Below are 12,597 nucleotides of genomic sequence, written 5' to 3' on the forward strand. Positions count from 1 at the left end.
GACCCATCCCAGGCAGCACGGAATATGTGCTCAGACAATGCATGATGATGGCATGGCTGAAAGACAGTTGTCCCGTGGCCAAGTTTCCTCTGCTCTCTGGACTTTAGAGTGCTGCTCTTTATAAAATGGGTCCGATACTGGTCCTGGCTGCCTTGAAAGGTGGCCGTAGGTGTCCCTTCTGTTACTGACTGCAGAAGGCAGCTCAGCTCATTAAAATCTCTTAGCAAAGAAGAGTATGCACATCCCTGGCTTTAGCTGAGAAAGAATGAGGTACATGATGGCGAGTTTTGTACGGGACCAAGCAAAAGTTCTGGGGGCTCTGCATTGAGAGATTCTGGTAGCTGTGGCCCAGGGCGAGGGCCCAGGATGTCCCAAAGGAGAAGATGCCTTGGAAGTGCTAGTGGCAAACTTGATCTCAGGTCCTATAGGCCTTCCACTTGCATGGCTTGGACCACCTCCCTCCCCTTCCCCCTCACCTCTGGATCTGCACAAGGTTGCCCAGGTCTTCCACGTCCTTCACGGAATTGGCTTTGAAAGGCTCAATAGTGAACTTCTCTTCCACCGCCTGGAGTAGCTTGGCCTCCCCATGCTGTTGTAGGGACTCCCACAGCCCCACCGTGTCACTCAAGGCGGCCCTGTGGAAGGAGGGCCTCAGACCCATGCACAGTGACGGGGCTAGACCATAATGAAGGGGCAGCTTCATGAAGGGACCTCCTATGTATTCAGATACTTTCCTCTCTCAGCTTAACCCCTACCTCCTCCAGAAAGCCTCAATGACTACTCCAGCCCTTATTGATTTTTTTTTCTCAAATCTCTGAGTGGTTTTGTTTCCCTTTTTGCTTTGACTACTAGGAAGCTCAGTGATAAATTCTTGATTGAACCACTACAATGATGTAGGACCTTACAGCTTGGGTAAAGTCTATTTATGGGTAAGGTGGGAGGGGGTCTCTAGAGATTAGGCTGAAGTGATTAAACAGATCACAGAGGATTTAAATGAGCCAAATTAAGGAATTTAAACTTCATTCTGAAGGTACTGGGATACTTCTAAAGAGTTGTAAGTATGACCAGATTTAAGTTCTGGGAAGATGGCTCTGATGGTTAAATATAGTGAAGTGGAAGAGGACAGAATGGATGGAAGTAGGGAAGTTGAGGGAAGGCTGTGGTTTTAATCCAATCATGACAGAATGGATGGCTTGATAGGGGTGGAGAGAAAACAAATATGAACCTCATCAGTCTTAGATTCTAGACACGGCCCAGTGCCTGGCCTATGGGCACCTTCAAATATTGGTTGAAAGAATGAAGCTGTCCCTCACTGGGTGTATGGATGGTCTTGGCAAACTGTTGGCCCTCTCTGAACTTCAGCTTCATCTTAATAACTGAGGGAATCACTTCTTCCCGCCTCCCCACCCCACCCCTGGCTGCTGTGCATACTACAGGAGACCCCACAGCATGAACTCAGCGTGGTAGCAAGACCACAGCAGGTGCTCCATGCAAAGAAGCTGCTTCCCTACCCCCTGACCCCACCTGAACTGGGTGACACAGCTGAGTCCAACGAGACTCCTGAGTCCAGAGGGGTCAATGCCAGTCCTGCGGAGGTCCAGGGAAAAGTCACGGTCCGCTGTCTCCAGGGTCCTGCCCAGGATGTGGGTGTCCGGAGGTGTGAGCCGGGTACCCAGGAAGGAGAGGTTGGTGGGGAGCCCCTGCACCACATGCCGCCAAAGGCCAGCGTCCAACGCCTCGTGGGTACAATGCAGCAGCTCCAGCAGCCGCCTGGCCTGCAGCAACCCTGGCTGCAGCCGCTTCAGGTACTTGGTGAGCGCCTTCTGCTTCCTATCCACCACACTGGCCACCACCGGCCCGGCCAGGGCTCCCAGGCAGCGGGCACGAGGCTGGAAGACCAGCCCGGCCAGAAAGCGCGGCATGCCCTCCAGCCAGTTGTCATAGGGCCTCTTCTTCCTCGGGGTCAGTGCCAAGTACTGCGGCAGCTCCTTGTCCTTGATCTCACTGCTCAGGGCCAGCCACAGGGCCGCCAGGAAGCACTGCAGGAGGAAGCTGGGGAAGGCCAGCTCGGTCTCTGCAGCCCCAGGGCAAGGCTGCACCAAGCCTTTGGCCACAGCCCAGGCCCTCACCTTCTCTGGGAGTTGGTCCTCCCGCAGGGTGCTGTGGTGCCTACGGCCCAGCTCCCAGGCCAGCCTGGCCATGGTCTCCAGAGCCCCAGGGGGGCTGTCACGGACCGCTGGGCCTAGGAGGCCAACATAGAGTCCCGTCAGTGTGGAAGGCAGCTCGACCTCCTCTCCCAGCTCCAGGAGGGCCTCCGAGAGCTGGCACACGGCCCGGCACACAGTGGGGCTGTGGCTGTGGCTGAGAAGAAGGGGCTGGCCCCGGAGGAGCGCCACGGCTCTTTCCTGCCGGTGAGTGGCCCCCAAATGTTCAAAGTAGCGCTCCACATAGGTCTCAGCCTGCTGGGCCGAGAAGCCGGCCATCTGGAACAGGGTGTCCGCCTTGCTCAGGCCCTGAGCCAGGCGGCCCCGGGACCGGGCCGTGACCAGCAGGGTGCAGCCTCGCAGCAGCTTGCGCTGGAGGAGGCCGGCCAGCAGCCCTCGGAGGGAGCTGGGCTCCGCAGCCGACATGGGTCCACATGTACTGGGCAGGAGGCCGTCTTGGGCTTCGAGCTCCTCAAAGGCATCCAGGATGAGCAGGAGGCGGTCAGGCCTCCTCAGGATGTGACCAAAGACCTCACTGTCCCCCGGCAGCGGCTGCGGGCCCAGGGAGAAGAGCAGATCCTGCAGGTGGTAGGTGTCCCCTGGTCGGTCCACACAGTGGCAGGGCAGGTAGAAGACGAAGTCGTACTGTGGCAGCTGGCCACAGGCCCAGGCCCGGCTCACTGCCCGGGCCCAGTGGCTCTTCCCCTGTCCTGCCTTGCCCAGCACAGCAATCACCTGTGTCTCACGCGGCCGCCGGCAGTCACTAGCAGCAAGCAGCACCCCAGCCAGACCCCCGCGGGCTGGCTGCTGCTCTGCCCAGTCCAGGATGACCAGTTCCCTCTCCAGGCTCTTGCTGCTGCTCCTCTCCAGCCGGGCCCTCATCAGGTCCACCTCCACCAGGATGTCTTCCAGGCCTGCGGGCTTGGCCTGGTACTTGTCCCGTAGTGAACGGCGAAACTGCTCCACACTCTCTGCAAAGCCAAGGGATGTGTGGGGTGAGGGGAGGATGCTAGTGGCAGGACTGGCCACCATGAGGGCAGCCAAGAGGCCAGCCCGGCCACCATCACTAGCTTCTTCATTCGTACTCCACACAATCTTTACCAACTACCTTCTTTATTAGCTGCCTCGTTGTTACCCAAATACTCATTCATTCCCTCATCTTCTCACTCATTTACCTTTCCACTCCTTCATTTGCTCACTAACCTCCTTCTTTACTCACTCACAATAGGGAGGACATTGGTGGGTGTTAAGAGTTAAGATTGTGAAATCCAGGTGTCTGATTCAAATCCCAGCTCCACCACTTATCAGTGTATCTTGAGCATGTTATATACCTGCTACGCCTCAGTTTCCTCATCTGTAAAATGGGGGTAATATGAGGGTTGTTTGTGATGTTAATGATTTAATATAGAAGATTACTTGGAACAGAGTAAGCACTTAATTAACTTGGCTATTCATTATTTGCTCTTCCATTCTCACCTTCTATTCTATACTCATCATCAACTTCCATCCCCTCACTCAGTCACCCACTGTTCTTTCATTCGTTCTCTCAACCTTGCAAACAAGATGCAGCACTAGTGTGGGCTTGTTGAGGGGTAGGTCCTCAATAAGTATTACTTAAGTTTGAGTGCCAGAATGAATGCTAATATGATGGCAGAATCGAATGAGTGAATGAGTGAATGAATGAATGAGTATGCCAACATAAGCAGTTGAATAAATGTTGAGTGAATGAGTGAAGTAAAGCCAGATTTGGGCTCCCGCCTCCAACACCCAGGGCAGAGGGACCCGACTACCACTCACCAGGATATTTTGGAAGCTTGCTGGAGACCTTGCGAGCTGCCCGGCATTTGGTGGGGGACATCTCATCCTCTGGAGACGAAGAAGACGGTGTCAGAATTAGGGTGAGGAGTACCCTAGGGTCTTCTTCCCTCTGAGCATTCAGTCCTCTGAGTATGCAGAAGTATGCAGAGGGTAGAGCGCACAAGGACTGGGGAGCAAGGGGGTGTCACAAGGTGGGGACTTGAGGTTGTATCCTGCTCAAAGATGTCTTCTTTTGGCCAGCTTTACTTTTAAAACATTGTTTTCATCAATGTTTTTAAAAATCACAATATGTAAAAAAATCAAGATTTCCAGATCCTGCTGACAATTCAGAAGATCTGGCCACACTGGGCTTTCCTGCCAGGTGAGAAGCTGGTAAAGGCTGGTGGCCTGGTTTAGGTGGGACATGGATTCTCCAGCTGTCCCCCTCGGCCACCCTCCCAGGCCCTCCACTCCCTGGACACCCTCCCGGCCCTGTTTACATAAACTCAGCCCGCTTGTCCCCCGCAGGCAACTGGGTGTGGGCCTGATTGTCTGCAGCAATTCTTCTCCCCCGGCCTGAATCCTGCTTCCAGTGCCTCTCACAGGCGCTGAGCCCCTTACCTGTTATGTTTTCACGGGAGGTCAAGGCTGGCTCTGGCATGCTGGGAAGGTCAGCTGCAGCCGGGGCGAAGGGGCTGGTGGAGCCAGGCCGGTCTGGGGACTTTGGGAGGCTGGGGATAGCTGGGCTGCTGGAAGGGGGTGCTTGGGGCATCTCGCCTACATTAGGTGGGAAGGGAATATAAGAACAACCGGATGCCCATCCAGGAACCCAACTGAGTCACCCCACCTCAGGTCAGCCTGTGGGGCTTGGGAGTCTGGGGAGAGGAAAAGAGAACTTTCAAAGGACAACATGTCAGGATGGAGTTGAAGAAAAAGCTCTGGAGTTACATCTGGCTCAGGGGTGGGCAAACTTTTTGACTCGAGGGCCACAATGGGTTCTCAAACTGGACCGGAGGGCCGGAGCAAAAGCATGGATGGAGTGTTTGTGTGAACTAATATAAATTCAAAGCAAACATCATTACAGAAAAGGGTACGGTTTTTTTTTGTTTTTTTTTTTAAATAGTTTTATTCATTTCAAACGGGCCGGATCCGGCCCGCGGGCTGTAGTTTGCCCACGGCTGATCTAGCTCCTGAAACCTTGGTTTCCCCATCTGTGAAATGGACACAATTAGCTCAGAGAGAGCTTAGGTCAGCGTTCATTTTCCTAGATGGCCCAAATGTCCCCCTGCTTCTGGGGCACCTGTGCCTTACACATAAATTGGCAATGCGACCTTCAAAGATGCTCTTCAATTGAGTGGAAGTGTACCCCTGGCCTCATTCTCTCTCCCATCTCTGAGAGCCAAACATGCCTTCTCCTGGGCAATTCACAGCCCATCATTGTGGCCGACAGAATGGATCATTTTACTAATCACGAAACAAGGTAATTCAGAGAAAGCTGTGCAAGGATGCACACCAAACTGCTCACCAGGTTTTACTAAAAGAGTGAAGGAGTGGGCTGAGTGACACTTGAAGGCCACTCAGCCATTCAGTGGGTCCCTCACCCAGACCCCCTTGGGAGCTCTGCTCCTCTACTTTGATTCTTGGGAAATGGAGACAGAGAGGAGGGAGGATCATGAAAGGGTCCTAGGCTGCACCTGCCACATGCCTGGGAGGAGGGAGTAGTCAGGTAGCAGGGCAGGGGTGGGGCCAGGCCTCCCTCACTCACCTTGGTAGATGAGTATACTGGACACCTCTGTCCCGGCTCCTGAGATTTGCCAGAGCCCCTGGGGCAGAGCAGGGAGGGTGGGGATGATGTGGATGGACCCAGCAGGGAGACCCAGGCAGCTCAGCAAGGAACTGGAGGGGGGCGCTGCAAGAGACCAAGGCAGTGAGGTGCGAACCTCTGCAGCACCTGTGTTTGTAATCCTGTTTTGTGCTTATCTGATTAGTATCTGACTCTCTTCATAACGGGCTCCAATCTCCCGAACAGCAGCAGCAGTGTCTGCCTTGCCCACGGCAGTGTCCCTGGCACCTGGCAGAGTGGCTGGCACAGAGAGGTGCTCCCTCCACAGTGGATGGATGCACTGGCTGGCGGGCGAATTCTCTAACTGGTGGGGATTCCCTGCTGTGCCTCCCAGGGTGTGTGTGTGGGGGGGGGGGGCGGAGGGGACATGTTTTCTGGCACAGACTGAGCTGATGGGAACCCAGGATGGGACTGGCTGGGACGGGAGTGGGTGACACTGGCTGGGTTCCGGATTCTGTCCCTGGTGGGCCCTGCCTTCGTCACTCCTCTGGCACAGGGAGGGGGAAGCCCTCCTTCTCCCAGCCCCTCACCTACCAGGCGTCAGGATGGTTTCCTCCAGCCGGGTCTGGGTGGATGTTGGCTCCTTGTTGAACAGAGCAGGGGGCGATGGGCAGGGCAGAGCCGAGGAGTCACTCACTGGCCCCACCAGGAAAGTGCCAGTCACCATGGGTGCAGTCAGGGGCTCGGCTGTGTGGAAGGCCGTGTTAGAGGCTGCGTGGGATCTAAGTGGGTGCCTGGAGGGGCCTTCCTGGGGTGGGAGCGCTCTGGGAGCAGAGCAGATCGCTCTCCTGGCAGTTGGAGGAAACTCCCGTCTGCTTCTCAGCCCTGGGCAAAGCTGGTTTGATCAACTACTCTGTGCCCAGCAGCCAGGCCCCTGTCCCCAGCCCTCTCCTGTGCCTGGGCCCTTAGAGCTTCCTGAGATGGAGACTCGTGATGGCCCCACTGAGCCACTGAGGCAGGACAGACCTGTACGCAGGCTGCTGGCCCAGAGCTCCCAAGGAGCCCCAAGCACTTCCCAAAGAGGAGTGGTTGTACCCCCATCGGACAGGGGCAGGGGTGTAATGGGGAGATCGAAGAGGGTAGAGACTTGCTTCCCCCATTCGATTGGGAGCTCCCTGAAGACGGGGACTGCTTCTCCATTATCCTGGGATCTTCATGGGCAGGACCCCTACCTCCCTGCATTCAGGGACTAGGCTTCCTCCATCAGACCATGAGCCTTTCATTCCTCAGTCTGTTCCCGAGGGACTGGTCTTTCCACCTTTGCAATAACAACTGGGTGGGAGAAGGGAGGGGGCGGGGGAGGGCGGGGGGGGGGGGGGCGGGGGGAGGAAGCATCTGGTGGGGAAGATGGTGAGCTAGGAGGAAGAGGCTCACTGAAGCTTGGGGGCGGGAGGGCATGGGTGACCGACTGCACTCTGAAAGCAGCAGTGGAGCAAGGTCTCAGCTCTGACTCAGCATAAAGAAGAGGGATGTTAGGGAGGAGGCTTTGTAGAAGCTGAGTTTCCCAGCAGCCCTCGAACTATACAAGCTTCGGGATCAAAAACCTGTTTTTAATCCCAGCTCCACCTCTCACTAGCTGTGTGATTTTGGACATGTAGCTTTGCCTCTCTGATCCTCGACTCTCAAATGCCAGTTTCTATGTGCACTTGAGTCCTGGCTTTCCTGCCTTGCAGTCCAACCCCCCCTCCCCACCGCCCTGGGCCCACCCGCCCTGCTCACCGAGCTTCCTGTGCTTCAGGTCTGCAGGCAGCTCCTCTGGGAAGGCTGCAGAGAGAACACCAGGGTCAGCAGGCCCAGGGGAGGGGTGTTCCCAGCCAGGAGGGGCTCCTGGGCCCCAACAGGCTAAATAGCTTTGCCTGGGAGGTGGCCTTGGGGGTCCCACTCCCTTCCCCTGACCATTCCTGCTCCCCTTGTCCATTTGCTTAAAACCAAACCCCACCTCGAAGCTCACAGGACAGTGAGGTACTGGAAGTGGCACAAGCATAGAGGGGACACACAAGACGAGTTTGAGTTTAAAAAAATATGAGACGCCTGGTTTTGATCCCTTCCCAGCTGTGTGTCTTTGCAACACAGCCTCTCTGAGCCTGTGAGCTCTCGTCTGTGAAATGGGCGTATGGGAGGGTGATTCACCTCGCAGGAGTACACTGAAAATCAGTGAGTGAGGATCAGATACTTAGCACACCAATGGAGAAAACCCCCAGGTGTCCCTGAGCAAGGGGTAAACAAACCATGGTTCATCCACAACAAAATACTGTGCAGGCCTGAAATGAACAAGGAAGGACGCTGAAAGGGGGACGTATGGGGAAGTGTGCTAGCATCTGCAATTCACTTAAAATGTTCCAAATGTAAGACGAATGAATGGGTGGATGGATAGGGGGATGGACAAATGGATAGAGATGGGTTAAGGCAAATACAGCCAAACATTCATTGTAGAATGTAAAGTGGTAGCTATGTGGTTGTTTGAAGTACAATTCTTCCACCTTTATTGTATGTGGCAAATCTTCATAACAAAATGTTGGAAAAATATTCATAACATGAAAACAAGAGAGAGAGAGAGAGAGAGAGAGAGAGAGAGAGAGAGAGAGAGAGAGAGAGAGAGAGAGAGAAAGGGAAAAAGGAAGGAAGGAAGAAAGGAAGGGTTTCCTGGAGGCAAGACAATTCTCCATCAGTGATACACAAGTGACCCCACCCCCCTGACTGTTAAACGAAGAAAGCCAGGTGCAGATAGTATAGGTAAAAATGTGGCCATTTGTGTAGAAAGTTAAAAAAACAACAACAATAACATTGAGTTCAGTTCTAGATAAATAACATGTCTAACAAGGCAAAAAGGAAAATGACAACATAGGTTGTCTTCAGAGAGGGGAACCGAGAGAAAGAAACTGAGAAAAGCTGTTTGAACATAAAGAAATTGGTACAGGGCTTACACGTGGTCTGGCATATAGTATGCACTTCATTAACTGTTATGCCCATTTTACAGATATTTTCATTCAACGGATACTTATTGAGGTACTGCTGCATGCCAGGCACTGTGGTAGATGCTGGGGATGTAGTGACAAGTAAGAAAGACAAGGGCCCTGTCCTCACAAAGGGGGAACTAGGCAAAAGGCAATAAATAAAATTAGTTCAGACTATGACAAGTACTAAGGTTCTAGGAGAGACACAGCAAGGTGAAAGTAAACGAGGTAATCACGTGAAAATTGTGGTCAAGGAAAGCCTACAGGAGGAGGTGACATGTTAGCCAAGACCTAAAAGATCTGAAGGAGCTGGCCATGGAAAGAAGTAGGGAAGGACATTGCAGATAAAGAGAACAGCAAGTGCAAAGGCCCTGGGGCTAGGAAGGGCCCATGGGTTGCAGGAATGGAAAGAAGCCAGTGTGGCTGGAGCAGGGTGGCTTATGGGGACCTTGGAGAGTTGGAAAGGGTCCAATCATGCAGGCCTTGTGGCATGTATTTTGTAGCCATTGGAAGGTTAACAGGGAAGCTGAACAATCTGATTTGTATTTTCAAAGCTCATGTTGGCTGCCAGATTGAGGAGGCAGGGAGGCTGAGTAGGAAGCTCAAAAAGGTGCAGGTACTTGCCACGGGCTCAGGGAGCATACGTAGCAGATCCAGGATTAAAACCCAGTTCTTGCTGATTCCAAAACCTGTGCTTGAAGAGACCTCCCCCAAATACAGGGGTATCAACTAAGGTCGAAAGGGAAGCCAGAGCCTAAAGATCCTTTGGACGTGGCAGTCAACACAGCCAGTGACAGAGACCCACCAGCAGAGTAGCCATTTGCGCCTGGGCCGTCTGCTTCCTCCCTGGGTCACCAGGGGGCAGTGGTGAGGGGAGAGGCAGGCTGGACACCCACACCCAGGAGGATTAGACAGGACTTAATGAGGGAAGCAGCTGAGAGCCTCAACAGGCTGTGAAGTGAAGGCAGGGCCAGGAGGCAAGCAAGACTGGGCAGGACCAGGGAGGGGCTCACTCACGTCTTTTCTGACTCTTTTGTGCTGCTTCCTCCAGCATCTCCCCACTCTCGCTGATCATTTCTTCTAATCCTATGTGCTCGACTATGGGAGAAAACCAGACACCAACATGCACAGTCAATGGACACCCCAGCTGAACCCGTGCTGTCCCTCTGTTGGGAAGGGATCTGACCACCCATTAAAGAATGGCCTTCTGGCATTACAGTGCTCCCCAAGGAACAAGGAAGGAAATGTGGACTGAGCCAAGAGCCCCCAACTTACTGAAAATGTCTTTGCTCAGGCCCTCGAACTGGGAGTCCTGGAACACATACTGGTCCAGTTCCGCTGCCCAGACAAGGAAAAGTGCAGTCAGTGAGTTCTCAGTCATGTTTGCTGAATGGATGATCAAATTAATGAAGGAACACTGAGCCTTCATGGGCTCTTAATCTAACTGAAGGGCTGGGTTATGTATCCACAGAAACTTATCTATTGCTCTAAAGGAGTGCAGCGCAGTGTGGATGAGTTGTCAGGGGGGCTTGAGTTTCAATTCCAGCTCTCTCCCCCACTATGCCACCTTGGGCCAGTTACTTAACCTCGCTGGGCCCCCATTTCATCATCTGTGTCATGAGAATAAATAAAGCCTACAACCCACGGACCGATGGTGAGAATTAGAAGCTCTGCATTTAAAGCATTCAACACAGTAGTCAGTACACAGTAGGCACTCAATAAATGAAGTGGCTAATTATATGAAGGAGAATGTGGTTTGGAACCAATAGGAAGACAATGATCATGGCAGGAGGTCAGGGGAGAAAGTGGGGTGGGGCAGTCAGGGAGGGCTTCCCAGAGGAAGGGATCCTGGAGCCAGGCCTTGAAAGATGGGGCAGAGCCTGAGAGGTCGAGAGTGGGGGCTTTCTGGATATTTGGGGTATGTATGGGAAACTTTGAGAGACAGGTATCTGCAGGAGAAGTTTCATGTTGGAGAAAGTTAGGACTTAATTTTATAGATAATAGGGAGTCATTAAAGGCTTCTGAGCTGAGGAATGGAGTAAGGGCAAAAATAATGATGATGATGATGATGATGATGATGATAAGGATGATGATGACTATAGGGGTGGGATGGTACCTAATACTATTGAATGCGTACTCTTTGCAAATTCCTTTTCTAACTGCTTTACACATATACATGTATTCAATCCTCTCCGGCCGTTCCCTGAAGAAAGTGTGATTATTATTCCCATTTCTTACATGTATAAAAGCCAATGTAATATTTCAGGATGTCTCAAATGATTGCGTGCCCAGGAGCAAACCCACAGACTTGAGGAGCTCAGGCAGTTCCACTTCCTGTGTAGATGCCCCTAAGGGAGAAACCCCCAAATCCTTTACTACAGCCTCCCGCTGTGAGGAAGTGTGAGTGCCCTCAGCCCCAAACACTTCTGCTTCCTGCAAGTAAATTCCCAGGAAGAAAGGAAGCAGGCAGGCTCTCGGTTCTGTAATTTGAGACACCTCTCTATCCTCTGCCCTGGCCCGACACTGGACTGTGCCCTGGGAAAGACCAGCCACATTTGCGCTGACCACAGGCCTCCTGAGTGACGTGCTCCTGGGGTTGCCAGGAAAAGGGCAACTAAGAACAGCTGTGCAGGTTGTTCAGGGTACAAGGTGCCCAGCTAAGAGGGCAAATGGGGGGCAGGAAATTCAGCCGGCACTTTAAATATTTTAAAATTGATTTTAGCCCTAACTGGTTTGGCTCAGTGGATAGAGCATCGGCCTGCGGACTGAAGGGTCCCAGGTTCGATTCCGGTCAAGGGCATATACCTTGGTTGTGGGCACATCCCCAGTAATGGGGTGTGCAGGAGGCAGCTGATTGAGGTTTCTCTCTCTTTGATGTTTCTAATTCTCTATCCCTCTTCCTTCCACTCTGTAAAAAAGTCAATAAAATATATTTAAAAAATAAATAAATAAAATAAAATTGATTTTAGGGAGAGGAGAGAGAGAAACATCGATGTGAGAACTATTTTTTTTTTAAATATATTTTATTGATTTTTTACAGAGAGGAAGGGAGAGAGATAGAGAGTTAGAAACATCGATGAGAGAGAAACATCAATCAGCTGCCTCCTGCACACCTCCTACTGGGGATATGCCCGCAACCCAGGTACATGCCCTTGACTGGAATCGAACCTGGGACCTTTCAGTCCGCAGGCCGATGCTCTATCCACTGAGCCAAACCGGTTTCGGCGATGTGAGAACTATTGATTGATTGCCTCCTTCGCACACCCCAAACCAGGGATCCAACCTGCAACCTGGGTAAGTGCCCTGACCAGGAATCGAACCCCCCCCCCCCCCCCCCCGCCATCTTTTGGTGTACAAGACAACCTACAACCAGCTGAGCTACAACCAGCTGAGCACGCGGCCAGGGCTCAGCCTGCACTTTAATAGCCAAGTGGTTACTTTCCGGTGGAGGCTGTGTCTTCCAGAACAAGGGCTGCCTTTTTCCACCTCAACAACGTCTCCGTGTGGGATAGTGGTGGCTCCGGTGAGGAGGGATCCTTACCCCACCCAGCCCCAAACAACAACAATGCAAACACCTTTCTCCCAAGATTTCCACCCTTCCAAAAGCCTCGCTCTTTGTAAAGCTGCAATCCAGCCTCTCAGCTTATGCCTTAGCAAACCTTCCCACCCCAGACACTTCCCTTTTTGTGGTTAAGTGTAAGACCCTGAAATGAGAAAGACGTCGCTTAGAATTTCAGGCCTGCCCATGGCTATCTCTAATGCAGGTTTGGGTAGACTGCTTCACCTCTGAACTTCATTT

General features: G+C 52.7%; 1 protein-coding gene across 7 annotated transcripts in view; it reads right to left on the reverse strand.

Moving 5' to 3' along the window:
• The window catches only part of CIITA (class II major histocompatibility complex transactivator), a 53,248-nt gene that overhangs the window by 11,276 nt on the left and 29,375 nt on the right, over positions 1 to 12,597 (reverse strand). For all 7 annotated transcript variants that reach the window (XM_036309583.1, XM_036309581.1, XM_036309582.1 and 4 more), the window contains exons 4-12: positions 10,074 to 10,136; positions 9,816 to 9,896; positions 7,564 to 7,608; positions 6,379 to 6,531; positions 5,767 to 5,910; positions 4,623 to 4,778; positions 4,002 to 4,070; positions 1,525 to 3,175; positions 477 to 635 (exon numbers count right to left, since the gene is read on the reverse strand). In XM_036309583.1, the coding sequence (XP_036165476.1) occupies positions 477 to 635; positions 1,525 to 3,175; positions 4,002 to 4,070; positions 4,623 to 4,778; positions 5,767 to 5,910; positions 6,379 to 6,531; positions 7,564 to 7,608; positions 9,816 to 9,896; positions 10,074 to 10,136 (2,521 nt within the window). The remainder of the gene's footprint in view (positions 1 to 476; positions 636 to 1,524; positions 3,176 to 4,001; positions 4,071 to 4,622; positions 4,779 to 5,766; positions 5,911 to 6,378; positions 6,532 to 7,563; positions 7,609 to 9,815; positions 9,897 to 10,073; positions 10,137 to 12,597) is intronic.

Source organism: Myotis myotis, unplaced genomic scaffold (assembly GCF_014108235.1).
Source record: "Myotis myotis isolate mMyoMyo1 unplaced genomic scaffold, mMyoMyo1.p scaffold_m19_p_5, whole genome shotgun sequence".
NCBI classification, from domain to species: Eukaryota; Metazoa; Chordata; class Mammalia; order Chiroptera; family Vespertilionidae; genus Myotis; species Myotis myotis.